At 33.8% G+C, this 27469-nt stretch overlaps 1 protein-coding gene across 2 annotated transcripts in view; it reads right to left on the bottom strand.

Moving 5' to 3' along the window:
* The window catches only part of CWF19L2 (CWF19 like cell cycle control factor 2), a 142680-nt gene that overhangs the window by 94961 nt on the left and 20250 nt on the right, over positions 1–27469 (bottom strand). For both annotated transcript variants that reach the window (XM_056794442.1, XM_007494895.3), the window contains exons 4-9: positions 26055–26168; positions 25413–25532; positions 19740–19833; positions 7993–8102; positions 6998–7704; positions 127–223 (exon numbers count right to left, since the gene is read on the bottom strand). In XM_056794442.1, the coding sequence (XP_056650420.1) occupies positions 127–223; positions 6998–7704; positions 7993–8102; positions 19740–19833; positions 25413–25532; positions 26055–26168 (1242 nt within the window). The remainder of the gene's footprint in view (positions 1–126; positions 224–6997; positions 7705–7992; positions 8103–19739; positions 19834–25412; positions 25533–26054; positions 26169–27469) is intronic.

The raw sequence follows: 27469 nt of genomic DNA, 5'->3' as shown, positions 1-27469 counted from the left end.
TTCACTTGTTAAAGGCAAAGATTGAAGACTAGATGATCTATGAAGTCCCTGTATGGTTTTATGAGGCTCAGCAGAAGTAATATAATACCCAGTACTCTCCATGAAAACAGTCAATAAAATTCTTACCATTTTCCCCATTAATTCTGCCTTGATAATCTTGGCTCCAAGTTTATTCATCTCATCTTCACTTAGGAGGTAAATAGCTTCATCTTCTGAATTGTATCTGATTAAAAAAAAATTAGTGTCAAGGTAAGTAGTATTATTTTTAAATCATCTTTTAAATGTAATTTATCAAAGCTATTAGGCATTTATAGAATACCAATACCAAAATAAACACTAATGATGAATACTGACATTCCCTAAAGTTATACGGGTTCATTACTGTACTCTCCAAATTGTACTGTGGTTTGGTACATGCTGAATACAAGGAAAACAAAGGAAACGATGAAAAAATTTCATGCTACTCTTGATGACTTCACAAAAGTATTTGATAACTACTAGTGGACAAGTTCTGGTAGCTGTATAAGTCATCTGACCTCTCCAAGTTCATCAACATTTTACTGTTGCTTGGATAGTTGCTCACAGTATCTAATTCATTCCCTAATGTTAGTGGAGAAAAGCAATTACCTATCTCAGAGAATTCATTGTAGCCTACACATCCAGGCTCACATATTTAAAAAGGGACTTAAAAAGAAGAATAAAAATATAGTTTCTGAAATTATATAACTTTAAGCTCAAAAAATCCAACACAATCAATGTTTCCAAAAACTTCTCAGCAAAAATACGGATAGTTTTACTCTAAAAAATAAAAAAAGCAAATGTAATAATTATAAATTCCTATTTAGAGACAACTTGGCTTAACACACTTCAACATTATTTCATGGTAAGATTACTGCCATTTCAAACCTGCCATGTCCCATGCAACTCAGCATTCTTCCTCTGACTATGCCACCAAAGTAGAAATGGCGATATGATTATCATCTTTGATACCAATGTCAAATGTAAAAACATAGCCCTAATGATCTCTTCTCTGAATTCCTAGGTCAATATCTATTATAACACATCAATTTTAAAGCTATTAGTTGTCTTCATTGAAACAAAAAATATTTGTATTTGTGAAGGCAAAAAAATTATTAATATTATGATCAAGGGAGCATATCACCTTTATATAAAACTGTAAAATCCTAAAAGGCAGGAACTCAATCCCACATACCTAGCACAAAGCCTCAGATCTAACAAAGAGTATATAATGTTTACTAAAGAACATTCCCTATATGAGGTAACTAGGTGGTACAGTGGAGAAAACACTGGGCCTAAAGAAAGGAAAATCTGAGTTCAAATTTGGCCTCAGGCATTTAATAGCTATGTGAATCTGGAAAATTTCTCAACTGTAAAATGAGGACAGTAATAACATCTACTTTGCAGAGTAAATGTGAGAATCAAATGATATCTTTGCAATACATGTAGCATAGTGCCTGGCACATAGTTGATACTATATAAATGCCTATTCTCATCCTTTCCCCCCTCTCTTCCATATTTTATTTTTTTCCTTGAATTATGTAAAATTTATTTCAACTACAATGAATTCATGACAACCTCAGCTGAAGTCCCAACAGACTTATTCTAATAAATCAACCTCCACCCATCTCATTGCTAAGAATGAAGTCCAAATCTTTTCTTTCTTTCCTCAAATTCTCAATCATATTTGTATATACCACACTTATAACAGAAAACTAAACCCTTCCACATTAATGAAATTATAGCCATGCAAAGTAAACATCCTCAAATCCCATCTATTTCAGTCTTCAGAATTCCCCTGAATTACATGGAAATGGGTTTGAATCAAGAGCACATGTGATACCCAATGGAATCACGCGTGGGCTATGGGAGAGGTGGTGGGAGGGGGGAGGGAAGAAAAGAAAATGATCTTTGTTTCCAATGAATAGGTTTGGAAATGACCAAATAAAAATTAAAAAAAAAAAAAAAGAATTCCCCTGAATTATTGACCATTCTCTCCTGCTTCTATTTACTCATTTCTTGACAAATCATTCATCAATATTTCATTGTTCTAGTTGATTGACCAGTTTTACACCATAGCTTTCCAGCATTACCATAACAACATAATTAGAAAGTGACACTATGTACATGTACATATAAAATTTCCTGAATAATATCTAAAATATGGTACTTACATTAATTATATATTAAAACTTGAGTCTATTTATAAGGAAATTGCTTTTTCAAAGATGAAAACTTTTTAGAAGTGTGAAAGACTTATTTTAAATGATAATATTTCAAATGCTAAGATAATGTTGGCACTGATCTCTACAGAAATTTCTCCAACCATCTCTTTCCATTTAAGACAACAGTGCTTAAAATAAGAAAACAAAAGATTTTCAAGTAAACAAATTCCAGAAGATCCTTTTGCTCTTCTCATATTCCCTCAATCTACATTCTGAAGAGCAATTAAAATAAATAGGTATATTGCATTAGTGTGAACAAGAAGTTTTTTGTTGCTTTTTTACATGCCTCTATTCTAAGTTAATTCTACTCTCTGCATTCTTACTGCATTTTTAGGGCTGAAAAATAATAGTATTGGGGGCAGTAGGTAGCAAAGGGGATTGAGAGTCAGGCCTAGAGACGGGAGGTCCTAGGTTCAAATCTGGCCTCAGACACTTCCCAGCTGTGTGACCCTGGGCAAGTCACTTGACCCCCATTGCCTAGCCCTTACCACTCTTCTGCCTTGGAGCCAATACACAGTATTGACTCCAAGACGGAAGGTAAGGGTTAAAAAAATAATAATAGTATTGGTCTTGTTGTCAAATGATATTCTTATGTATATATTATTTTTGTTCTGTTTTAAATGAGATTAATTTGTATTTCAGTATATACAATCAGATTTCTGTGACCAAAACTTTGGCATTCTAAAAAACAAGATATTACTCAATTTTTAATCTCCAATTCCATTAATTTCCCAAAATATTTGCACTGAAAACTCTTACATTCTTTGGAGATTATCATTATTAATTTTTAAAGTAGTTATACATATATCTTATACGTGTAGAGCAATTACACTTCAAGACCTAAGCAAATAAGATGTTCCAACATGGATGATGCCTATTCTAGATAGTGCCTTTAAATGCTACTCTTTCCCCATACGTGAGAGACTTTGTTTCACTCTTGTTTTCCTTTCTGTCTTCTTATTGATATTTTCTTTGCTTTCTATTCCTTTGGCTATTTGACCTAACAGAGGTTCCTTTCCAACAAAACTGACTTTTCCTCACTTAATGCCAGCCATCCAATATATGAAAAAGTAAAAAAGAAATAGAATAGATCAAGAACTGTCTCTATAATAATCCCACAAAACTTCCTCTTATGGTCCTTTAGGGGCTAACTCTAATTAAAGCACAGGAAAACAATAGTGTCAACGACATTATTTGTTATTAGATCAGTCCAGTTTCTTGCTAGCCCCATTCCAGCTGGGTTACCAATAACAAGGAAAAAGAAAATAATTTTCACTTGACTCAGCATCACTTCCCCTTTCTTTGAACATTTTGAGCTTTCAGTAAGCAACATGTCTATTCTAACTGCTCAGTCTTTCCATTCATTCAAGTGTGTCCTTACATGTGTGAAAAGTAACTAAGCATTTAAAAAAAAAACATAAATGGACTGAGGCTTGGTGAGACTAAACAACTTGCAACATGGTGAACCAAGCAGTATCAGAGCCAAGATATAAGCCCAGATCTAGTAACTTTAAATTCAGTGTCTCTTCTATTCACACCACTTTGTCTCAAAAAGGATCTTTCAAGGCTGCAGTTTAGTGGTTTCCAATCCTTGCTTATTTCACAGACAGAGAAAACCAAATATAAATGATACTTAACTGCTAAACCATAGCTGATCATAAAACAGGTATAAAAAGGTCATATTTCATAGAATTTAGACCTATAAAAGACTTTTAGCTCATCTAGTCCAACATCATTTTAAAAATTAGTCAAAATTTAATTGCTTCAGGGTAACACAACCAGTTAGTTGTCCATACTTCATTTTCTAAAAGAACAAATGGCCTCCAGTGAGGGGGAACCCAACTACTTGCCAAGGCAGTTCATTCCACTATTGAGTAGTTCTATTTGTTAAAAGTTTTCCTGACATCAATCTAAATTTTCTTCTTTGTAGGGTTATGCAGAGTATTTAGTGAGGATTAGCACCACTGGTGTGAAGATTTAAACTGTTTTCAGAGCTGCTCATTCACCTTTGGTGTCTACCTTTCACCCAGCTCTCACTTGTGGCTCCAAGAATACTTACTGCAGAGCAAATATTCAAGTCTAGGTACTCAGCTCCCAATTAATAACCTAAAACAATATGTGGTATTTATTAAGAAGTAACATAATAGTACTGACATAAAAATCTTGCACTTGGATTCCAAAAATCATCTAAACATGTATGAGATGGGCTAGAAGTAACCAAGGGTCAATTCATGAGCTGAGGAAGATTTCACCTCAATATTAATTTGCCAACAATCAACAAGAATGTGATAGAGCACTATCAAGAACCAAGCACTGTGATAAGTGCTTGGAACACAAAGACAAAATTTAAACAGCTCTTGCCAGCAAGAAGCTTAGAATCTAGCCAGAAGGTAAATAACTATATATTCATGTATAAATTTATAATCTAAAGCAGATATATATACAAATACTGTCATATCAAGTTATTATACCTAAAGTGAAGTTAAGATGACAGCTTGAAACCAATACTCAATTTTCCTTTTCTTTAAGCAAGCAAATAAAAAATGCCTGTCAATATGAAGGTCTAAGTGGATATATTTACCCAGTTTGGGAATTCAAAGAGTATAAATTATATGATAAGTGAAGTAATCATTGCATCTCTTATAGTATCTAATTTTAGTATTACCAGGTACTTTAACACACTATAATACAAGAGTGACTAAATATCAAATAAAGTGAGGTTTTAAAATGAGTTGTAGGGAAACAAGTGAAAAAAATATTGTTATTACCCTAGCAAAGATACTGCTATTCAGGATAAAAACACTGTTACAGATTCAATTTTCCTAAGCTTTTGTAAAAATGAACAGATGCTTTGAAGGGCACATTTATCACCATGACAAACAAAATTAAGCCCAGAAATAAAAAATATATAGGTATTTTTCATTTTCTAGAATAATATTCTGTACAAAAACCTAAAAAACAAATCTTGCTGTTACACTAACTTCAACTATAAAATTGGTGCTCTAAAAGAAAAAAAAAATCTCTGCTACAATTAAAAACTTTTCAGAATAAGGGGTTTAGTGGGCCTCAGTCCCAAGACATTTTTAATTTGGCAGCAAACCAATAGCACTATGTCTACTAGGCCTACTTATAAAACATTTAAGGGTTCATAATCATTTCTCAACTATGGAAGTCAAGTCATGGTTTCCTCCATGTTTAAAAATTCTAAGGTTCTACATATCCATAGCTAACAGACCTTTGCCCTCTTTCCTCCTTTCCAACTACAATATTGCAGAATCTCCAACTAGGTGCTACTAGACCAATGTAGAAAGACCCAACTACTGATATCAATATATCAGATATCATATGGACTACATTCCTTCTAAATTTGAAGTTTTACATTATGTAAATTGTATAACTCCCCAATGTATTCAAGTAAATAAATTCTAAATTCTGCATACTTAGTTTACTTAAAATGAATTTTTTGTTTTCCTTTATCATATAATATCCTACATTTGAAACTTCCTAAAAAGCTTATTCATATCTAGTATTACCCAAAGGATATCAACCTACACATCCCCAACCAACACAGAAAGCAAAAATAAAAATGACAAATTTCCAGGAATAGCAAATTCAGAATTCAAAATCATAGTACCCATTGCTAAAAGAAAAAATTTCAAATGTTCAAGGCACAGAGCAACCAAAAAAAGATGAGAGAAATGCAATGTTTAAATAATATTCACAAAGAAACTAATAATCTCATGTTGGAACCAAATGATAACATTCAAATTAGACCAAGATGCTGCCAGTACATGCTGGTGACATAAGACAAAAACTTTATAGTCCATGCTAATTCGTCTACAATTGCAATCCACAGGTGTGAAACACGAAGTCCAGACTCACTCAGCACTCCCCAGTCCAGCCAGAACCAGAAAAAAACGTAACTGGGAAATATTTAACAAAATTAATTAAATTCAATAAACATAATATTACATTTTAAAACTAATTGTGGACCACAGGAATCATTACATATGGAGTGTGGCTTTCATTCAATTGTTTCAGTTATGTCCAGCTCTTCATGATCCCATTTGTGGTTTTCTTGGCAAAGTACTAGAGTGGTTTGCCATTTCCTTCTCTAGTTCATTTTACAGAAGAGGAAACTGAGGCAAACAAAGTTAAAAAACTTGTCCAAGGTCACAAAGATAGTAAGTATCTAAGGCCAGATTTAAACTCAGAAAGATGAGTCTTCTTGACTCCAAATTGGCACTCTATCCACTGCACCACCTAGATGCCCATGCATGGATTAAGGGACAAGATTTCTACTTGAGTTTGATACCACTGACATAATAAATTTACTTATACTTAGGCAAGTACTAATGACCCAATCAAACATGCCATTTCTTTTATCTTCTAGAATGGATTATAAACTCCTAATCCAGTTATAAGACCAGAATTGAATTTCATTACATAATTGAGATCACAACAGAATAGTAATACTAGGCTTGTATGATTACTGCTCATTTAACTTGATTCCACTGTACAATTTTGATATTCAACATAACTCATAAACTAATACTTTTATCTTAATGAATTATTACATAAGCATAAATATATCAGTTATATATTTGTATATCTTATCTCATGTTATACTATAGGAAATTTAAAGATGCATAACCCATCTCTTAATAGGCATTTAAACACCCACTAATTTGCTGAGTTTCTTGAGTCTTCTATAAATATCAAGTAACTAAAATGAAAAATAAATCTTAAAATACCCAGAAAATGAAGTTTTAGTTTCCTGTAGAAATTCTCTTTTCTCAGGAAAAGTACTTGTATTTTCTTCCTGTGGTTTTCCTCTCATGTTCTTTGAAATTTCTTGAACATCATCAGTACTTCCACTGGGTTTAACTAATTTTTTATCTGAATTTTGTTTCTCTCCTCCTCTCTTTTCATGGCTCGATGACAATGAAATTTGTTCAGTGGTTTCATCAGGTTTTAGAAAACTATGACTCAAAGAGTTTTGACTTAACAATGCTGAGGTGCAAGATGTTTCAGAATCTCTATTACGAAATGGTAACTCATCATCTTCAGAAGGCCTCAAGAATTTATGCTTGAAATGTCCAAGTAGAGAAAAATCTTGTTTCTGTCTTGAATCATAATCTTTCCTCAGTTGATATGACTCATTTCTAGCTGGTTCTATAAATCTTGACCCACTGTCTCTCTCTTTTCCTCTATATTTATCTTTACTAGATACTCGATCACTGGTCATATTTGGTTTGCTATAACTGCCACCTGAATATTCATAACAAATGTCCCTATTGGTACTATCTATAACATGTTTCTCCACGTTTTTTTTACTTTCTTGTCCACTCTGTTCTTTATCAGAGTATCTTGATTTTCTCCATCGTTCTCTTCCATAGCTGTCACTTTTTGATGCTGCTTTTTTAGCTTCTTCTAATCTCGACTGAAATGTTTCCATTGACTACAAAAAAAAAGGAAATATATTTTTAAATGTTTTGAAGTTAAAGTTTAAAATAATTTGAGTCTATTTGACTCTAATGTTTATGGGAACTATATCTTGAACTCATTTTATATGCTAACAATTCTGAATAGTTAAATGTCTTCAACAAAAAAGTCAATTCCAGATTCAAAAGAAAAATTCAATAAAAATTCTTCATGGCAGACAACAATGCAAAGGTAAAAAGATGCTAATTAATTTCCTTCAGTTTTCTTCTTATATATATATATTATTCTTATACGAGATACTTACCCCATATCTTTCTGCTACAATATCCTCAAATTTTCGATTTTGTTTATCAGCTTGTTCTTTCATTCTTTGGTAAGATTTTTTAAGCCAGCTTAGTCCACCATCTTCTATCACTGAAACAAGAGAGAAAAAAAAAAGATTAAATTTGAAACTGGATTTTAATGTAGTTTTAATTATTATTTCTATATTCTGTATTTCCAAAAAGTTAAGTGAGAAGTCTAATACAATTACACATCTTTATTTTCCTTTTTATGTATTTATACAAAACAAAAAAGTGAGAAAATATACATACAATACAGTAGAGCTCCATATCCACAGGGGATATAGTCTGAGACCTATCAAGAATGACCAAAACCTTGGACAGTACAGAACCCTTGACAAATAATTTTGCCTTAATTATTTTTAAACCCTTATCTTCTATCTTAGAATCAATACTTAGTATTCATTTCAAGGCAGAAGAGTAGTAAGGGCTAAGCAAGTGGGGTTAAGTGACTTGTCCAGGGTCATAGAGAAAGGAAGTTTCTAAAGCCAGAGTAGTTGGCATAATCAAGACAAAGATACAGCTAAGGAGACTAAGGAGTGCACAGAATGGTAGAAGAAAAATGACAAAGCAATGTCTCAATATCTTATAGAGAAGAGAGAATCAAAGAAAAGAAGGTGATAAACCATGCCAAAGGCTACAAAAAGATCAAGAAGAATTGGGATTAAGAAAAGGTCATCAAATTTGGCAATTAAGAAATTACTGGTAAATGGAGAGAGCAGTTTCAGTTGAATGATGGGGGAGAGGGAGGCAGGAAAGAAAAAGAGGGGACTACTACAGATAGCCTTTCTCAAAGAGTTTAGTCACAAAAGCGAAAAATATAGGATAAGAACTAGTGAGAGCAAATGGTTCAAAAGAGGATATTTAATGAAGGGAGGAGATATAGGAAGGCTTATAGACAGCAGGGAAGCAGTGAACAGACATGAAAAGACAGATGACTCATGACAAAAGGGAGAGAACAGAGGGAATAATCTGCTAGTGAAGATAGGACAGAAAGGCATGGGTTTTTAAATTAATAATCAATAACTAAGTATTATATTTTATAAAGTTTTATTAATAATAACTAAAACAAAAGAACTGCCTGACTTCAGTCTGGTCACAGGTTCAAAAAAGTGAGAGAAAGGAGTTACAGCCACAATTAAATACAATCACACAAAACTTGGGGACACAGAAAAATGGAATTCTGGGAAATTCTAAGGGACTTCTGGAGGATGAAGTCCAAAGGCTCAAAATCTCCATTTATACATATCTCCCTGTGATCCTATTGGGAAACCAGGTTCCCCAAAAGGATCATGGAAACACAATCAACTTAAAGATTGTAATAATTTGTGGATAAAAGGAAAAGAGAACAAAACCAATGATTAGTAGGTTGACAAAAAGCCAATTTGGGGGCAGTCCCCTTGAGCATAAGAGTATACATTCAAAGCAAAAGCATTTCAACCCCCCATAGTTCAATTCACATCCCAAAATTGACTCTGGACCTTCTGGTGCAGCAATGTAGAGTTTAATTTATTGGAATCAAAATGGCAAAGGCCCAATTTTCCTCATCTATAAAGTATAGACATTGAATTAGGAAAAATTGCAGATCAAAGCTCTAAGACAGGCACAGGCATCAAAGAGGACCTAGTCCAATCCACTCATTTTGCATATGATAAAAATGAAGTCAAGAAATGTTAGGTGAATTACTAAAAGTCACAAAGATAGTAATCATTAAAAGCAAAATTTGAACCCGGATCCAAGTATTCTTTCCACTGTATAACAAAATCATGAGGTTCTCAACCTATCTTATATCATGGATGCTGGTGACATTATAGGGAAGCTTAAGGTCTCCTCAGAATAATGCTTTTAGATGCCGAAAAAAAAATAATAGACCTGATTATAAAGGAAGTCAATTATATTGAAACTGAAATAAACACAATTATCAAAATAGTTTTAAAACAACTTCATGGAATCATGATTAAGAACTTCTAACAACCCCTCAAGCAAAGCTCATTGCCAAGTGTGTCCTCACGTGGTGAGCTAGGTACTTAAAGGAATATTTAAAAAACAATTTAGACAATTATTTACATAAAATTTTACTTTGGGTTTTGGGAAGAATCATATTAAGAATTGTCTAGTTTCAAATTCATCTATCCCCTCACTATTTCGTGATTTCATTAGTAAGGGAAACTCCTAGTATATAAAGTCTTTTCACTGATACAGATGTCAATTCCTCCACAACTTTAAGGAGTTTTCATGAACTAGAAAGACCTCCAGGAATTGATGCAGAACAAAATGAGCAGAACCAGGAGAACACTGTACACAGAAACTGATACATTGTGGCACTATCAAATGTAACAGACTTTTCTACTAGCAGCGATGCAGGACAATTCTGAGGGACTTATGAGAAAGAACCCTATACACATCCAGAGAAAGAACTGTGGAAGTAGAAACACAGAAGAAAAACATATAATTGATCACATGGTTCAATGGTGATATGATTGGGGTTTGGGCTTTAAAATATTGGTCTATTGCAAATATGAATAATACGGAAATAGGTTTTGAACAATGATACGTGTATAACCCAGTAGAATTGCTTGTCAGCTCTGGGAGGGGAAAGGTAAAGGGGGTAGGAAAGATCACGAGTCATGTCACCATGGAAAAATATTCTAAATAAATAATTTTTTTAAAGGACTTTTCGAGCTTTTATGGCAAAAAGAAAAAAAACAAACAACAATTAAATCCCAACTACCCATGATAAATTTCTGTGCATATTAGCTAGGCTGACTCTGACAGACACACATTTCAATCAGGTCAATAGTGCCTATCAGAGTTTGACTTCTACTGGCATAGCCCTATAAAACCCAAGATCATGAAGAGCCACTGTACTAGGATTTAACAAAGGTGTTAGTAACCAACAATACATGAATGCAAATTATAGAGACTCTAATTAGAAAATAATTACTTTTGTTTTTAAAAAATTCAGCCTATATAGAAATTAATCATATATAAAATAAGTGAATATGTAAACTGTTTTGCAAAGCCTAAGTACTATGTAAATGCTTGCTATTTTTCTAATAATCATTTGCAATAAGCATTTCTAACCAATTCCATCACCATATCTTTGCCTCAGAGGGGGATGGTCCTGGTGGCTCTCTGTTGATCTTGGATCATGTACCATTTCACATATAATCAAGAGGCTTGGCAAATTTGACTGCTATTTGTAAAATTTACTGATGAATCTATAGGTAGACTGGGTGAAGGAAAGTGGGGTTTGGTTACCCTAATGTTTTCTTACATGGTCTCTCACCTGAGTAGCATGTTATCACAATCTCAGGTTTCTTCGTCTTGTTCCCCCAAGTAAACAATCCCACTATTATTTTATGTATCTATCTGGCCTAAAGAAAATACAAAGAGACAAGTGCAAGAAGGCAGGTAGGGGCAAGGGAGCTGGGCTCTCTCCTCTGGGTATCCACAGCCCCCCTTTGGGGTTTGAGGTATCTTCTCCTCAGTTGAGAGGTGGCTGGAGATATCAGACAGATGATAGGTTTGTGGAAGAACTTGAATGCAGAAACCGAATATTCTCTGGTGGCTCTTGGTGAAATCCTCAGCCTGGGAACAGGTCTTGCCAGGTCAAGGACTCAGTTCAAAAGGCCAAGAATTCCCTGTACATCTTTCTCAAGTCAGTTTCCTTTCCCAGAATCCCTTGCTCTCCAACCAACACTTTCTATCAACCCTGATGTCAAGGTTCCAAAAATCCTCTCACTTGCACTTGATCATTACACAGTGTAAGGTAATTTAATGATTATATATACTCTATCCTCAACAGTGTTAATCCCATAATTTAAAATGATAATGATTAAATGTTTGTTAGTCAACAAGAGATTATCAAAATTTATTTTAAATTCTTTAATATTAGAAATAAATATGGGCAAAACCTAGTCAGTTTAGTCATTTTTTCTTTTTATTATACTATTATATTTTTATAATATAATATATATTTATATATATATGTATATATTATACTAAAAACTACTTAGTAATGGAAGAAAAAAATAACACCACACAAAAGTGCAGGACATACAAATAGTTCAAGCTGGTTTGTCAACAGCATTCTCCACTGAAATTGTAATAAAGATTTCTACTAAGGAAATGGAAGAAAATAAGCTGTCACTTTGTATTAGGATTTCAAAGAATAACTCAACTGTGATATAAAAAATCTAATTCCATATGCAGTACAAGAAATAATGCTGTGGAATTAATGATTAATTTCCTAAACCTTTCCAAATTATTGCTTACACATGCATTTAATTGTCTTTCAAAAAACTAAAGGTCAAATTTGTCATCTCTGAATATGGTGTCAAGTCTATATATCTAGCCCTAAACCCTCTCCCCAACTCAGGTCATATCTTATCAGCTGCCTCCTGTCCATCTCCACTTGGATGCCCTATAAGCATTTCAAATTCAGCATAGTCCAAAAAAAAACACTATACCACAAAAAATCCCATTTCCAGACTATGTCATTTCCTTCCAGTCCTACAGGTTCAAAAACTTTGTGGCACACTTGACTCTACCTGTTCTTTAATCCCCCATATCTAATCAATTACCAAGCTTTAACAAATCTACCTTTAAGTCTCTTGCACTTGTCTTCTCCATTCACACATTCTCTAATATACTTCAACACTTTATCACCTTTTGCCTGGACTACTGTAACAGATTCTAACTGGTCTCCATAGCTCCATTCTCTCTCTTCCTTCACATAACTGCCAAAGAGATAGCCCAAAAACATATATCTTACATTACCCTCTCCTACAAAAAAACAATTATATCCTATTAGCTGTAGGATAAAATCCTCAGTTATTACTTCTAGCACTCTACAATAGAGCACAATACTATGAAGCTATAATCATCAAAAGAATTTGGTACTATATAAGAAACAGAAATTGATCAATGGAATAGTTTAAGTACACAATATAGAGAGGCAAATGAGCACAATAATCTAATTTTTTTATAAACTCAAAGACTGCAGTTAAAGCAAAAACTCAGTATACAACAAAAACTGTTAGGAAAATAGAAAGCAATATTGCAAAAACTAGGTATAGACCAACATCTCATGAAGTATAAAGAAAAATGGATATGTGATTTAGACATAAAAAGTGACAGCCTAAGCCAGTGTTGGCAAACCTTTTAGAGATAGAGTGCTGACCCCACTCCCTAGACCGAGTGCCATACCTGTCCCCCACCACCACCATGTGCTAGGTGTGCCCTGCCTCACCCTTACCTTACACAGAAAGGAAGGAAGCTCTCCCACTGGGCTGCTGGACAGACGGGTGGGGGATGTGAAAAAATGTCATAAGACATGGTGGAAAAGGGAGGGAAACAGCTCTGCCCGAGTCCCTCTGCCTTTCTAGTAATGCATGCATGCCCACAGAGAGTATTCTGCATGCTATAGGTTGGCCATCACTGTCCTAAGCAATTAGTGGAGCACATAAGTCATTACCAGTAAGATCTATGAAGAATGAAAGAATTCATGATGATATGAGATATAGAGTTAAAGTTTAAAGGAGTTCAAAAGAATAATTATTGCATAAAATTAAAAAGGTTTTATGCAAACAAAACCAATATAGCATTTAGAATCAGAAGAAAAGCAGAAAAGTGGAAGAGGGGTGAATTTTACAGCAAGTTTCTCAGATAAAAGCCTCATTTCTAAGATTAATAGGGAACTGAGTCAAATTTACAGGGAAAAAAGTCATTATTCAATCAATAAATGTTCAAAGAATATGAACAGGAAGTTTTCAGAAGAAAAAAGTTAAGCAATCAACAATCTTAGTTTTAAAATGCTCCAAATCATTAATTAGATAAAGGCAAATCAAACAATTCTGAACATAAGAGCTCTGATCTATTACTCTCAAACTAATGACCAACTGATTTCAAATTCTAGAAGAAATAGTTTTGGGAGCAGCTAAGTAGCTCAGTAGAGTGAGAGAAAGGTATAATGACAGAAGGTCTTGGCTTCAAATCTGGCCTCAGATACTTCCTAACTGTGTGACCCTAGACAAGTCTCTTAACCCTCATTGCCAAGTCTACCACTTTTCAGCTTTGAAATCAATATACAGTATTGATTCTAAGGCAGAAAGTAAGGGTTTAAAAAAAAGACTGAAATAGTTTTGTCACTTTCGTATTCTTTGGTAAATATCTATTTTAGAGTAAAATAGCTGGCAAAAGGAATTTAATATGATTTGCTAACCTACTATTCCGTCATTTTCAGTAATGTCTGACTCTTTGGGACCACATTTGGAGTTTTCTTGGCAAAAATAATGGAGTGGTTATGCTATTTCCTTCTGCTCACTTTACAGATGAGGAAACAGAGGCAAAGAGGGTTGGGTTAAGTGTCTTGCCCAAGGTCACACAGACAATAAGTGTCTAAGGCTAGACTTGAAATCAGAAAGATCAGTCTTCTTGACTTCAGGTCTAGCACTCTATCCACTGTGCCATCTAGCTACCATAATTTGTTAATTTGTATTGTTAAAGGGATTTTCTTAATTTCTCTCTTTGTCTAGTTTAAGAGAGGAGAAAGCAGGGTTTCTCAGCAGATTAGAACTGACAGGTTCAGTGAGCAGTGAGGCAGAGCTGAAGATTCTATTACCAAAGAGACCAGAACACTGAGGAGAGGAAGTAGGAATGATTTCTGGCAGGAAGGTTGTAAAATGGCAGTTGGTCAGTGAGGAAATAAGGGAAGCAGCCACTGAAAGAAGGGGTCTTTTGCCTCTAGAATTTCTAGAGAGCAGGTTGTCTGACTCTCAGAGGCAAGGGGCTGCTGCCAGTTGGCTGGTGACAGTTGATTGTCTATTGTTTTAGGGAGTTAATTAGTGAATATTTTACAGATGAGTAGAGTAGACTAGATTAGGCCTGGTGTGCCAGGCAGAAGAACCTGTGCTGAGAAGACAGAGATAGTATTGGGAAATTTTAGGTAGTTATTAGGAATTATTTTATTAGAGAGACTTAGTTTAGGTAGATTTATAGGGTATGAGATTAATAATCTCTTTTTCTCTTTTCTGTCTATCTGAACTTCTTTCTAAATTAAGCAAAGCTTTTATTAAACTGCTCTCACTCCTATCTTAAACCCTTACAATATCCTCTGAATGACAAAGGTATTAAGGCTTTAGTGTTACTTCCACTTTAACCTACTTAAATTTTTTAAAGAAATAGTATTTTATTCAAAAACCCCAAAGCATTTTACCTACTCCACTTATGCATTCACATCATATCATGATTACAAACACCAGCCTCTGATCTACAACAAATCTCCTAATATGACATAAGGCAACAGAAAAATGGATAAAATCTATAAATATAAGTTATTTTTACTGAAAAGTCCAAATGTATAATAGTGAGAAGCACTTCACAGAAGTTTAAAGGTAATTCCTAATAAAATGCAAAAATAAAAATAAAAGAATGCAAATAAGAGAATATTTTTTAAAATACTTCCTGGATAGACAATGCATTCAAAAAGGTAATAACGTCCATGTGTCTTAGAAAGATGAAAAGGAATGAAAAAATATTAGTTGGATTTTATTTGTTCAAATGAACTATAAACAAAACCATCAAAAGAGAGAACTTGATTTCCTTGGTCAAATAAAACCACAATGTACACAAAAAGTCATTTTTCAAAAGAAAATTACCACAATAGTGGAAGTAAAATTTTTAAAATATTTTGTATCCATCTGCAGGAAAATAAAAGGATCACCCATATGGTCAGCATGTATGTTTTTAAAACTTTTTTTTTTTACAAACTTCTTCATACACTTTAAAACTATAATTTTTGTTATAAAATTAAAAGAACCAAAACAAAGCAATGCATTTATAGGTAGGTATCTTCTCCTGTGAATGGTTGAAAATTTAAAATCAACCAACAAGCATTAAGCCCTTGCTATGCTTTTTTTAGCACTGAGACAAAAGTCAACAGTAATAAAGTCCCTGTCTTTGAAGAACTTACATTCCAACAGAGAAAATAATATATACATATACAGATATATACAAAATAGATACAAAGAAGATGTAAGATGAGGATAGGATAGGGTTAAAGAAGTATTAATTACCTTGAAAAATGATTAATCTGTAAAGATTTAAATGCATAAAAAATAAGCATTTAATTAACATGCTAATGAATATACTGTTAAAAAACTGTTTCCTCCTATTAACAGTTTATATAAAGTTCCAAAAGGAAACAAAATAATTTAGCACTGTTTTTGTTATCATAAATGTAAACACAAGGTGCTACTACTAATTCACAGATGGTCCAAATAAAAACACATACAAGTCCTAGATAAGGTAGACAGTCAACAAATGTACTATATATCCTAAAGCCACTCACTCCATTCTTTTCTGATTGTCTATGCTTTTATATGCAAGATAATATTACCACTTGGACTACAACAATAACTTCCTAACAAGTCTCCCCACCTCCACTCTTTCCCTTCTCCAACCAATCTTTCATTCTTATATCAGAATAATTTTCCTTAGGCACTAATAATGTCAAATCACTTCTTTGATCAAAAATTTTAATTGGATCCTTAATGATCCGTGACTGAAGATCAATTCTGTTTCTCAGGCCCAGTACCAAAGTCCCCAGCCTAGGACCACAGACATAAAGGCCAAGGAAACACATAGCTGTCAGATCAGTACATGCTTCTGACCTGCTTCAGTAAAGGGTCACAGAGAGCTGTGACTGAAAACCAGTGCTGGAAATCTGGTCATGCCTTTGTATCTGGGCAATGGTGAAGAGAGGAGGAGGAGAAAGGAGAGGAAAGGTTGCGATTATAATGATGTATAATGGTGATTGTAATGAAGTGTTTCTCTTCATTAAATCCAGGTTTTTTGGTGGTGGTATTTTATATATTTCTATTTTTCACTAAATTCACTTTATTTCCAAAGTCTATTTTAAATTCACCACAAAGAGCAATAAACCACTAAATCTTTTTTTTTTTTTAACTGAAGTCCTTTTAACTAGCATTCCAGGCCCTCTATAGTCTGGTGTCACCTTACCTTTCCAGCTTTATCAAATATTACTCCCTATTATATTTTCAATCCCTTGAACCTACTAAACTGAACTCTGCCTCCCAAATGTAAAATGAGTTTTCTGGCCTACCACCTTGATCATGCTATTTGCTAAACCCAAATGACTTCTTTTACTCTCATTTTGCCTCTAGAATTTCTATATACCCTCATCCTTTAAAAATCCAAATTAACTGGCACCTACTTAAAAAGCTTCCATGATTGCCTTTCCCTCATCCCCAGATCTATGGGCCCTCCAACTATTCTTCAACTGATGTATTTTTCATGTATTATTGTGTATGAAGGCTTTATATGTATTCTTCATAATAAATCAAGTATCAAGCATTTATTATGTCTACTAGAGACTAAGAACTGTGCTAGGTCAGAGGGGTAAAAAGACAAAAATGAAAGTCTCTGATCTTACATTCTACTGGAAAAGACATACCTATATAAATAGACATAATATAGGTATATATAAATATATACAGAAAAAAAGGGTACATGAGAGAAGGAAAGTACTAGCAGTAGAAGCAGCAGGCCCAGCTTCATGTAAAAGAAGTGTCTCAGAGAATCTTATAAGGTGAAGAAGAATTTCATTCCACACATGAGGGATAACCATTCAAAGTTCCAGAGTCAGAAGAGAGGGTGTTATATCTGAGAAATATCAATGAGACCCATGTGGTGAGGCTGTGAAGTACCAGAAGTATAACTATATAAGGCGGTTGAAAAATTACATTGAGAACAGGTTACAATCAGCTTTAAAAAACAAAATGAATTTATATTTTATCCTAGAGGAAAGTGAGAGTCACTGGAATTTACTAAGTAAGGGAGTAGCATGATTAGACTTGGACATAGTAAAATCAATTGGGCATAATGTGTGGAAATTAAGAGTTCTAAGAGACAATGCAAAGAATAAGACCACTGAAATACTGTAGGTGGTAGCAACGTGAAAAGTTAGAAGAGGATGGATACAAAAGATATTGTGAAGGAAGAAACAGCAATATTTAGCAACAGATTAGATATGAGGGATAAACAGTGGAGGACGATGAAAAGTTTGAGAATATGGGTGACAGGAAATATGATCATATCCTCAAGAGAAATAAGGGAAGTTTGGAAGACATTTTGGAAATTGGAGGAAAAGATCATCCATTGTGTTTTGGACAATTTGAGATGTCTATGAGAAATCTAATATCAAAATATCCACCATGCAGTTGGTAATGTATGTGGAAATGATGTTTAAGAGTGAGGCTAGTCAGGGAGGAGGAAGGGGCTTAGATCTATATAGATCTGTTACGCATTCCACAAAGAGCTGAAGTCCTAATGGACAACTAGCCACAAAGCTGTAGTCATCTAGACTATAGACAGGCTAAATGCACTATGCATAAATTATTTGGTGAATCCTCTATAAACTAGGATAGAAAATCGTCATTGGATCTGGAAGACTTTTTTATTCTAAGTGATAATTAAACTTATAGGGGAGTAATTAAACCCCTACCAAATCATTAGCTCCAAAAGATGAAGGATCGTGTCTTATCTAAACTTCCTACCAAATTATAAGCTCCAAAAGATCACGGATCATGTCTTATCTAAACTTAAGTCCTAAAGCATTAGTAGAGTACTCTGAGTACAAGTCACTCAATAAATGTTTCTTGAATTCAGTTGAAAATGGAGAATTTTTTTTAAGAGCCCACAAACCATCCATTCAGAAATCAATCCTATGAAGGGCAGCACAGCCTTTGTCTGCTTAAGAGAACTTTGATTTTTTTTTTAAAAAGACAGAGAAAACATTCACAACGTATCAATAGGCATTAGCATGATTTCCTGGAGATTTCCAGGTGAGTCTTGTCATGGAATCAGCAAAGTCCTAAGGCAAAATCCAGAAGAATAAAGTTACTGTCTACACAGAAAATTCTATGACTGGAGAGGAGAGGATATTAATGACAGGATAGGGAGTCTCTGAGTTTTGGATCCTGCTCCTGGGACTTAAGAGTCATTCCCCCTCTCTCCACACAACCAACATCTTGCTGAGCCTTTAAGGCGGGTAGGCTAGTGGATAAAGTTCTACTAGTGTCATCCATTTTCTGCTGCAGATGATGTAACACAAGTTACAAGTTCAATAATATTGTTTGTCCTTTGTTTTTGAAGAGGACCAAAGACATCATTTTGACATCATGTTCTGTGAATTTGATTTAATTCAAGTAGATTTACACAGTCATGAACCTCATTCTCTCTTCCCAGGTTATCCAAGTCCAGTGGCAAGTGGCCCAGGATGCAGTGAATAACCTTGGCATCTTCAATGTCTAACCAAGCTCTAAGCACTCCACAGGGTCTGCTTTACCCACCTTCAGGGCTGTTGGAACAAACTGTTCCATTCCACCAGGAAGTCTTCACATGGTTGGGGTAGATATCCCCCTAAATCACTAAGTCAACTTCCCTCAAGTTGGTTTTTCTGTCAAGCCAAAATGATTTTAAATGGGTGTGGTCATTGTACATATAAATCTTCTTGGAGCAAGTTCAATAATATTTACATATTCAATGGAGAAACCTAAATTAGCATTTCCCAAATCTTAGTTGGGAGCTTTTATTATGTCTAGACTTTGTAACACATCTACTGTTTTAAAAACAAACTCAGGCTATTTTGAAAGTGGAACCTAAAAGAAATTTGCTTATTTATTACCTTTAGCAGCTGAAGATGGATTACTATCTTCTGGTGGTAGACCTGTCCCACCATCTTTCCAGTACGGGTTCAGTTCTCTTTCAGAAAGTCTAGACTATAACAAACCACATTTTCAAGAGTCAAGAATTCAAAAAGTACACGATGTAATCAAGGATTACAAATACTTGATCCATTACTACACTAATTACAATACAAATTGCTTTTTTTTTGAGATTTAAAGGAGGAATTTTTCCCTTCCAGAAGAATATATTTAAATAAGAATATTTTTAAAGTGCTAAGCATTCTAAAAGATATTAAACAGTTGGCATAAATTCTCATTCTACAGAAGTCTGCCATCCTCAAAGAACTGCCTTTATGAAGATCAGTTATGTAGTCACTGTCATTTAAGTTCTTGTCACTACACAACTAAGAGGCTTGGGAAAATAATTTAACTTCTGTATGCCTTATCAACTAAATTAGAGTAGATAATTTTATGGGTTTCTTTCAGGTTTTTAATTCTATGATTTTTAATAAATGTACATTAAAGACTAATAATGTACTGTAATAAATTTATTGTTTTCCATTAAACACTAAAAATGTACTGTAATAAATGTATTCTTTTCCATGTATAAAAATATGTTGTGTTTTCCTTAATACTTTCATTTTGGCCAAATGTCTTGTAATATTTCATATGCAAAGAAACACTAAAACATTTTAAATTACTATTAGAGAATCAGGAAAGATGTACATAATACAGTTCTACTTTACTAACTATAAAGCTTTAAACAAAAACTTTAGAGCAGGAGTTTATAGCCTAGGGTCAGAGGAATTGTACGGATAAATTTCAGAGGGTCCATGAACTTGGACAGGAAAAAAACTACAACTTTATTTTCAGTAACCTCTAAATGAAATTTAGCATTCAATTACAAATATAAGCAAACATTATTCTGAGAAGTCGATAGGCTTTACCAGACTGCCAAAAGAGTCTATAACACTGAAAAGTTAAGAACCTCTGATCTGGAGAAAGAATGACATGGACTCACTGAGTTAGAAGGGCCCCTAGAAGCCACCTAAGTCCAAGTGACAGTTGAACTAAAATCCTTCCCCACAATAAACAAGACCAACGGGCATACAACCCTTCCTTAAAGATCTCCAGTACGCACTGTTTCTCAAGGCAAATGAAGATCATTTTTTGTCTGTCTCTTAATTGTTACTTCCTTGAATCCAGCTTAAAAAGGAGGTTTCTCTATGGTTTTTCAGATCCTTTTTTTTTTTTAATGTTTATTTTTAGCTTTTTAAGCCCTTCATAATCTGGTCTCTTTTGCCTTTTTGGCTTCATTATACTTACTCCCCTCCATGTACTCTATAATTCTGTGACAGTAACTTCATTGCTATTCCTAGAACATTACACTATCTCCTAACTTATTTTTTCACTAGCAAACCCCTTAGCCAGAATTCTCTGCCTCCTGGTTTCTCTATCTTCCTTCAAGAATTAGCTAAACCCCTACCTTCTACAAAGAGACTTTCCTGGTGCCTCCTACTTCCCTCTAAGAGAATCTTCAATTTATCCTGTATGGATCTTGTTTATATATAATTGTTCACAAGTTGCCTCTTCCTTTAGAATGGGAGTTCTGAAATATTGGGGTATACTGAGGTGTGTGGATGTTGTTATCCACCAAGGGATAACCTAGACCCCTTTTGTGAAGTAAGTCAGGTTGGACCTTACCCTACTAGGCCAGAGCGCAAACCTGTCTTCCAAAACTTCTTTATGTAAAAGTTAACAGGTTTATTAGTAAAAACAAAAGGGAGGGAGGAAGGATTTAGGAACAAGGATGACCTAATCTCTAAGGTTTCTTACTTCCCTCTTCCCTCTCAGTCCACTGCGAGATGGAGTCTTCTGTTTCTTGATGCTTCCTGACACTCTCTGCTTCTGGCTAATTATTCCTGAAGTCCTCTCTATATTACCTGACAATAAAAATGCTTCCTTGTCAGTTTATATAGATGTTATTGATATTCAAGATGGATAAGGATGAACTCAAGGTAACATGAGTTCACCCCAGCTGGACCTGGTCTGAGGTGAAGACCTCAGTCCTCACACAACAAGGGGCTCTGGATAATACTTCTTCTTAGTCAGGATTGATGGTATAAAGATCTTCTTCAAGTGTGTCTCTCCTGGGAGAAAAGGTACTCCCAAAGGAATTCAAAAGTTTTCCCTTCTCTCACCAACAGGCTTGGTTAGACAGGTTCAGTAATGAGAAGCTCTTCCTCCTTCAAGACAGGAAGCAAGTACAGTTGATCATTGCAACTTTGAAAACTCTCCTTCCTCCGTCACTGCATTCCAGAATCCTTCTCTAAGAGTTCCTAACATATACTTTCGACTACACTTAAACTCATTTCTATTTCTATTATTTCTACTATAACATTCCACCTTCTGAGCATTTGAGCAAAACTTTTTGAAAAAGATTTGTCATATGCTCACCAGTAAATATATATGTGTGTGTATGAATTTATATATATATATATGTATATATATATATATACCCTTATTGCAAACCTATTCTATTATACTTACCCAAAATAACAAACATACCACACTTATCTATCCTATTCCTATCCACTACCTTACACTAGAGACATTAACCAGGGAAAAAGGGAATTACAATAAACAGTTACATAGAGCAAATCAAAATGCAAACATTTGCAAAACCAAAACAATAACAAGAAATTCAAAATACAAAATGCAAAGTGTAAAAGAATACAATAATAAAATTAAAAACTTTTTGACCAATGGCTGTTACAAAGAATAAAACTGTCATACAAAGGCTAATACAGAAAAACAAACTTATCAAAAAATCTCACAAAAATCTAACAAAATTGAAAAGAGAAAATTACAAAAAACCCAATACAGCTTATGCTTTTACATAAAACAAAATGTATCTAAACATGTAAAAAACTTATGCAAAGTGTATCTAGAAAAATCTTAGTTGAAAAATTCAAAGCAAAACTTTTCCTGATGCTATGAGCACATGCTAGGAACTCTAGAGAAGGATTCTGGAATGTGGTGACAGAGAAAAGAGAGGTTTTGAAGTTGCAATGGTCAACTGCACTTAAACTCATTTCTATTTCTATTATTTCTAAAATAACAGTTCCTTGAAGGCGGAGACTGATTTTGTCATTCTTTGTATTTCTAGCACTTAATACAGTGCCCCTGGCATAGTCCACCCTTAATAAATTACTGCTAACTTGATTTAAATGACCATTGATCATATGCTAGAATATTTCAGAATTTCCTGGTAAAGATCTATAACCTAGCTCAAGGGTTTGGCCTGACCATCCACACAGGAAAGATCAAATGGATTAAAAAATATCTATTTCTTATATTATAACATGCATTTGGTATAGAAAACCTATAAAGGTTATCCATGAGTATGTAGATCTCAGAGAGTTAAAGATGCTCAATAAATTGGGCCCAAAATTTAAGATGAAGAGTGAGCTGAAGTTCCTTAAATGACTCCAAACTTTACATGGAAACAAAGAACTTTTTTTAAAAAAATACAATCTGTTAGTATTGTTGTATGGCAACAATGAATGCATGATATGAATGATAACAAATACAATAGCAGGATAGGGTATATAACAGTCTCTGAAGACATAGAAAAACCACAGAGAATAATGGAAAGGCTCATATACAGTGTGATAATGCTGTAACATATAACCAGTAAAGATGTTCATAGAAAATGGGACTATAAGATACCATCAAGAAATGTCTAATAGGAACAGATGGATTGGTTATATGGTTACAGGAAGGTACAACAGATAGAGAGGAATGCTACACTGGTACCTTCAAAATATTAAGAGAAACTGAGGAAGAACTCCACCTTGGTAGGTGGACCCTCTAGGGTAAATCTATTGGAGGACATGAACAAAAGTCACGAAACATGGATATATAAATATATAAATATATATATGGGGTATAATTTGTATTGTTGGAGGAAACTTCCAAATGGATAAGATCACAGGTATTTGAAAATCTGAGTGTGCCAATGATATATGATAAAACTGTAGAAAAATATCAGTCTAGCATCCAATAACTATAACTATTATGAGAGTAATCTTCCTAAATCATTGTTTTAATTAATTCCTTTTTCTAAAATCTTTATTGCTCATATCATCAAAACCAAACTTCTCATTCTAGTATTCAAATTCTTCTATAAACTGGCTTTCCATGACTGTCAAGCCTTATTATTTATCTGTTAAGGGAAGATGTAAGAAGAGATTAAGGTCATAGGATCATAGATGTAAAACTACAAGGGACCTTATAATTCATCTAAGCCACTTTCCACATTTCAAAGATGATAAGCCCAGAAAGGCTAAGTGATTTGCCCAAATTGATACATTTATTTAGTAAATAGTAGTGTCAGAATTCCAACTCAGAACCTCTAGCTACAAAACCAATGTTCTTTCCATGCAAGGAAAGATTTGAGTATGCTCATAGGCAAAGGTGAAAGACAGAAGAAGAAATTGAAGATAAACAAGAGTGACAAAAAAACTACTAGAACAAGTGAGAAAAGAATCAAAAACAGAAGTGGAGAAATCTTGGCAAGGAAACAGATCTATTCCATCCTATGAGACTAGAAAAAAAGATGAGAACATAGATGAAATATGAAACATCATGAGAGAGCCCACAGGGATAATTTGCCACATAGGAACAGTGAGGTAATAAGAGAGGAAGAGATTCAAAGGAAGGGGATAGTTCTTTATTGTAAAGGCTGACTATGAAGAAAGGGTAATCAAATCAAATACAAGGTAATCTGGGGAAGGAGAAATTATTAAACAATTCTGAGTGCATAAGGGAAATAACAGATGGCTTCACAAAAAAGGTAGATACCTCACCTGAATTAGGGAAGCTTTCCTTCATTCCCTTACAAACCCCTAATTATTTTTGCCTTTTTTCTCTTTCAATTAACATTTATGTGTGTGTGTGTGTGTGTTGACAACACTTTGCACACAGAAGTGCATAATGAAATGTTTGCTGAATGTCAAATACTAAAGAAGAATATGTAAAAACATTTTACTCCTTAATTTTTGAAACATTGCTTCACCATGAACTCATCTGAACTGTGCTTTTTCTCCAAGTTTAAATACTGTTTACATTTATTTTCAGTTAAAACTTATTCCAGAAGAACTCTTAACTTTTTTGTGTGTGCTATGGAACCCTTCTGATAGTCTGTGAAGCCTATTAACCCCATCTCAGAATAATGTTTTTAAATTAATGAAATGCATAAAGTTACAAAGGAAACCAATCATATTGAAGTAAAGATCTAAGTTTATCTCAACGTAGTTCATAAATAACCTGAAATTTATAGCACCCTTGCTCTATAAAATATTATGCAATAAAAATACATTATTAATACAATTATCTTTTTAACTCATAAGTGTTCAGCAGTGAGATATCACAAACTTGCCTAAGCAATCTACTTTCTTAAGTTTTATTTTCATAAAGAAATGAAAATTTTACTACCATCCTAAAGTTGATATATATTTTTAAAAACCAGAAGAGTTCATAATTTAATATAAAATCCTCTTTTCCATTTTTTATATTAAAATTTTTATGCTATTGATGAGTGACAAGTCCTTAATACGTTCTTTAAAGAGAAAAAAGAATAAAGAATACATTCAATGTCCTATTATTACCTGTTCAATCACTTGGGCTTTCTCTTGCTCTATTTTCTTTGCAGTCTCTTTTTCATCTTTGAGTGATGATGATGATACAGTTTTAATAGACATAAAATCAAAGGTCATCCATTCATCTCTCTATGAAAAAAGAAAGCCATTTCAATTCAAGGGCTTAGAATAAAATGTGTATTAACTGACTTTTTAGTAGCTGTTTTGTCAATCTTTATACATCTGTTTTTCTTTATTTCCTGTACATACAAAAATGTTAAAAGAATGAATTTTAAAAGAATGGAACAGTCAAGTTTAGCTATTAAAGAATTGCTATAATCGGTACTGGCACTTAATTTTCAATTCCCTATTAACTAACTGAAGAATAATAGATACAGCTAACTGTGAGGCTGTCACTTCTCTCTCCTAAACAAGATATCTGAAAACTAAGAGACAGAAATAAAATGGACTCTTTCCCAAAGTACCTGATAGCAATTGCATCCCTCCAAAAAAGGATTCAGCAGAAGCAAATACCCAAAACATGGCCTATATCTAATAATAATCATTCAAAGTTTTCAGAGTCAATCTTTATCTTAAGGAATTATAGTTTACATTAAAAATGTAGTTCTATCATAAGAACACGCATGCTTTACTGGAAACCAGGCTGCTCACCCGAACAATTTGCGCATCTTCTGTTTTATCAGACGTTTCCTTCTTCACTTTCCAGGCTTTTCCTGTGTCAGTTACCTGCAATGGAACTGCTTCAACCCATTCATCTTCAGAACTCTACAAACAACAAAATGCACAAATGAAATACTCGTATTTGTACATTGTGATAAAGGATGGAAAGCCTTTCCATCCATCCTTTATCACAACATTTAAGCATAAAATTACAAAAACAGAATGGGGAGTCAACTCATCATTAAGTAGAGATACCATGGGAGGAAAGTACATTTTCTAAACAAAATAAAGTATGTCTAAAAAACAGTTACTGAAAAAAAAAGAGGTAAAGCCTATCATTTTGATGCAATTCTACAAAATAACCAAATTACAGCTGTTTTCTTAATAAAGTTGTATCAATCAATCAAGATTTCCATAATAGTTTGACGAAGAAAACACATTTCAGTACAAAGTTCCAATTCTGCCTAACATCAAGCAGATGACAAGTCATCACAAATTCATTTGTCCAACTATAACTGGTACTTGTCCAATTATAACTAGTATAAAGGATGTGTATAAATAAGATGGGAGAGATGAAACCATCCAAATAAGCCACCAAAAAATGCTTTTTAATGTTAATATCTTAACTATCTACAAAAGAAGCTGGTAAACTTTTCAAAGCCTCAAAGGAATTTAGGATCTCATTAATTTAGATGTTTCTTCCAGTGATACAAGTCACAGTCTGAATCTTATCCATCTCATTCCTCATTTTCTCCTCACATTGCAAAGATACCAGTGGAGCATTCAGGCCATCTACCTGTTAGTTCTTACTCTTATAACACATAACCAGAAAATCCATTTCTATCACACATTTCCCAAAGTTCCTTATGAGCAACCTGATCACACATATTTGTATACATCTCTACATTATCTTCTATGTGATATTTATTTTCAGTTCTTTTGAAACTACTGTGTTCCATGTATTACTGCCATATAAACTTCTTTTTAAACCTTTACCTTCCATCTTGGAATCAATATTGTATACTGGTTCCAAGGCAGAATACTATTAAGAACTAGACAATAGGGGTTAAGTGATTTGCCCAGAATCACATAGCTAAGAAGTGTCTGAGGCCAATGTGCCATATAAGGGTTTATGTACTTATGGTGCTATAAAAAGAACTTTAAGTAGACATGGCCCCCTTCTAGGAGGTGGACTTTTTTTAAGAGTAAAGGAAACTAAATAGATTCAAATTTTATGTAGTCTTCAAATTTTTAGAAAACAAGGTTTCAAATAATGAAGGGTAGGAAATTTTGGTATACCAGAAAGACTTTCCCAACAAGGACCATTTAGGACAGAGTTCTAGAGAAAGGAGAAATAGAACTTTAGAGAAGAAAAATGATTTTCACTTTCATTTGTTCTTCTGCTC

This window comes from Monodelphis domestica, chromosome 4, assembly GCF_027887165.1.
Source record: "Monodelphis domestica isolate mMonDom1 chromosome 4, mMonDom1.pri, whole genome shotgun sequence".
NCBI classification, from domain to species: domain Eukaryota; kingdom Metazoa; phylum Chordata; class Mammalia; order Didelphimorphia; family Didelphidae; genus Monodelphis; species Monodelphis domestica.
This window is presented reverse-complemented; position numbering and strand designations above follow the sequence as displayed.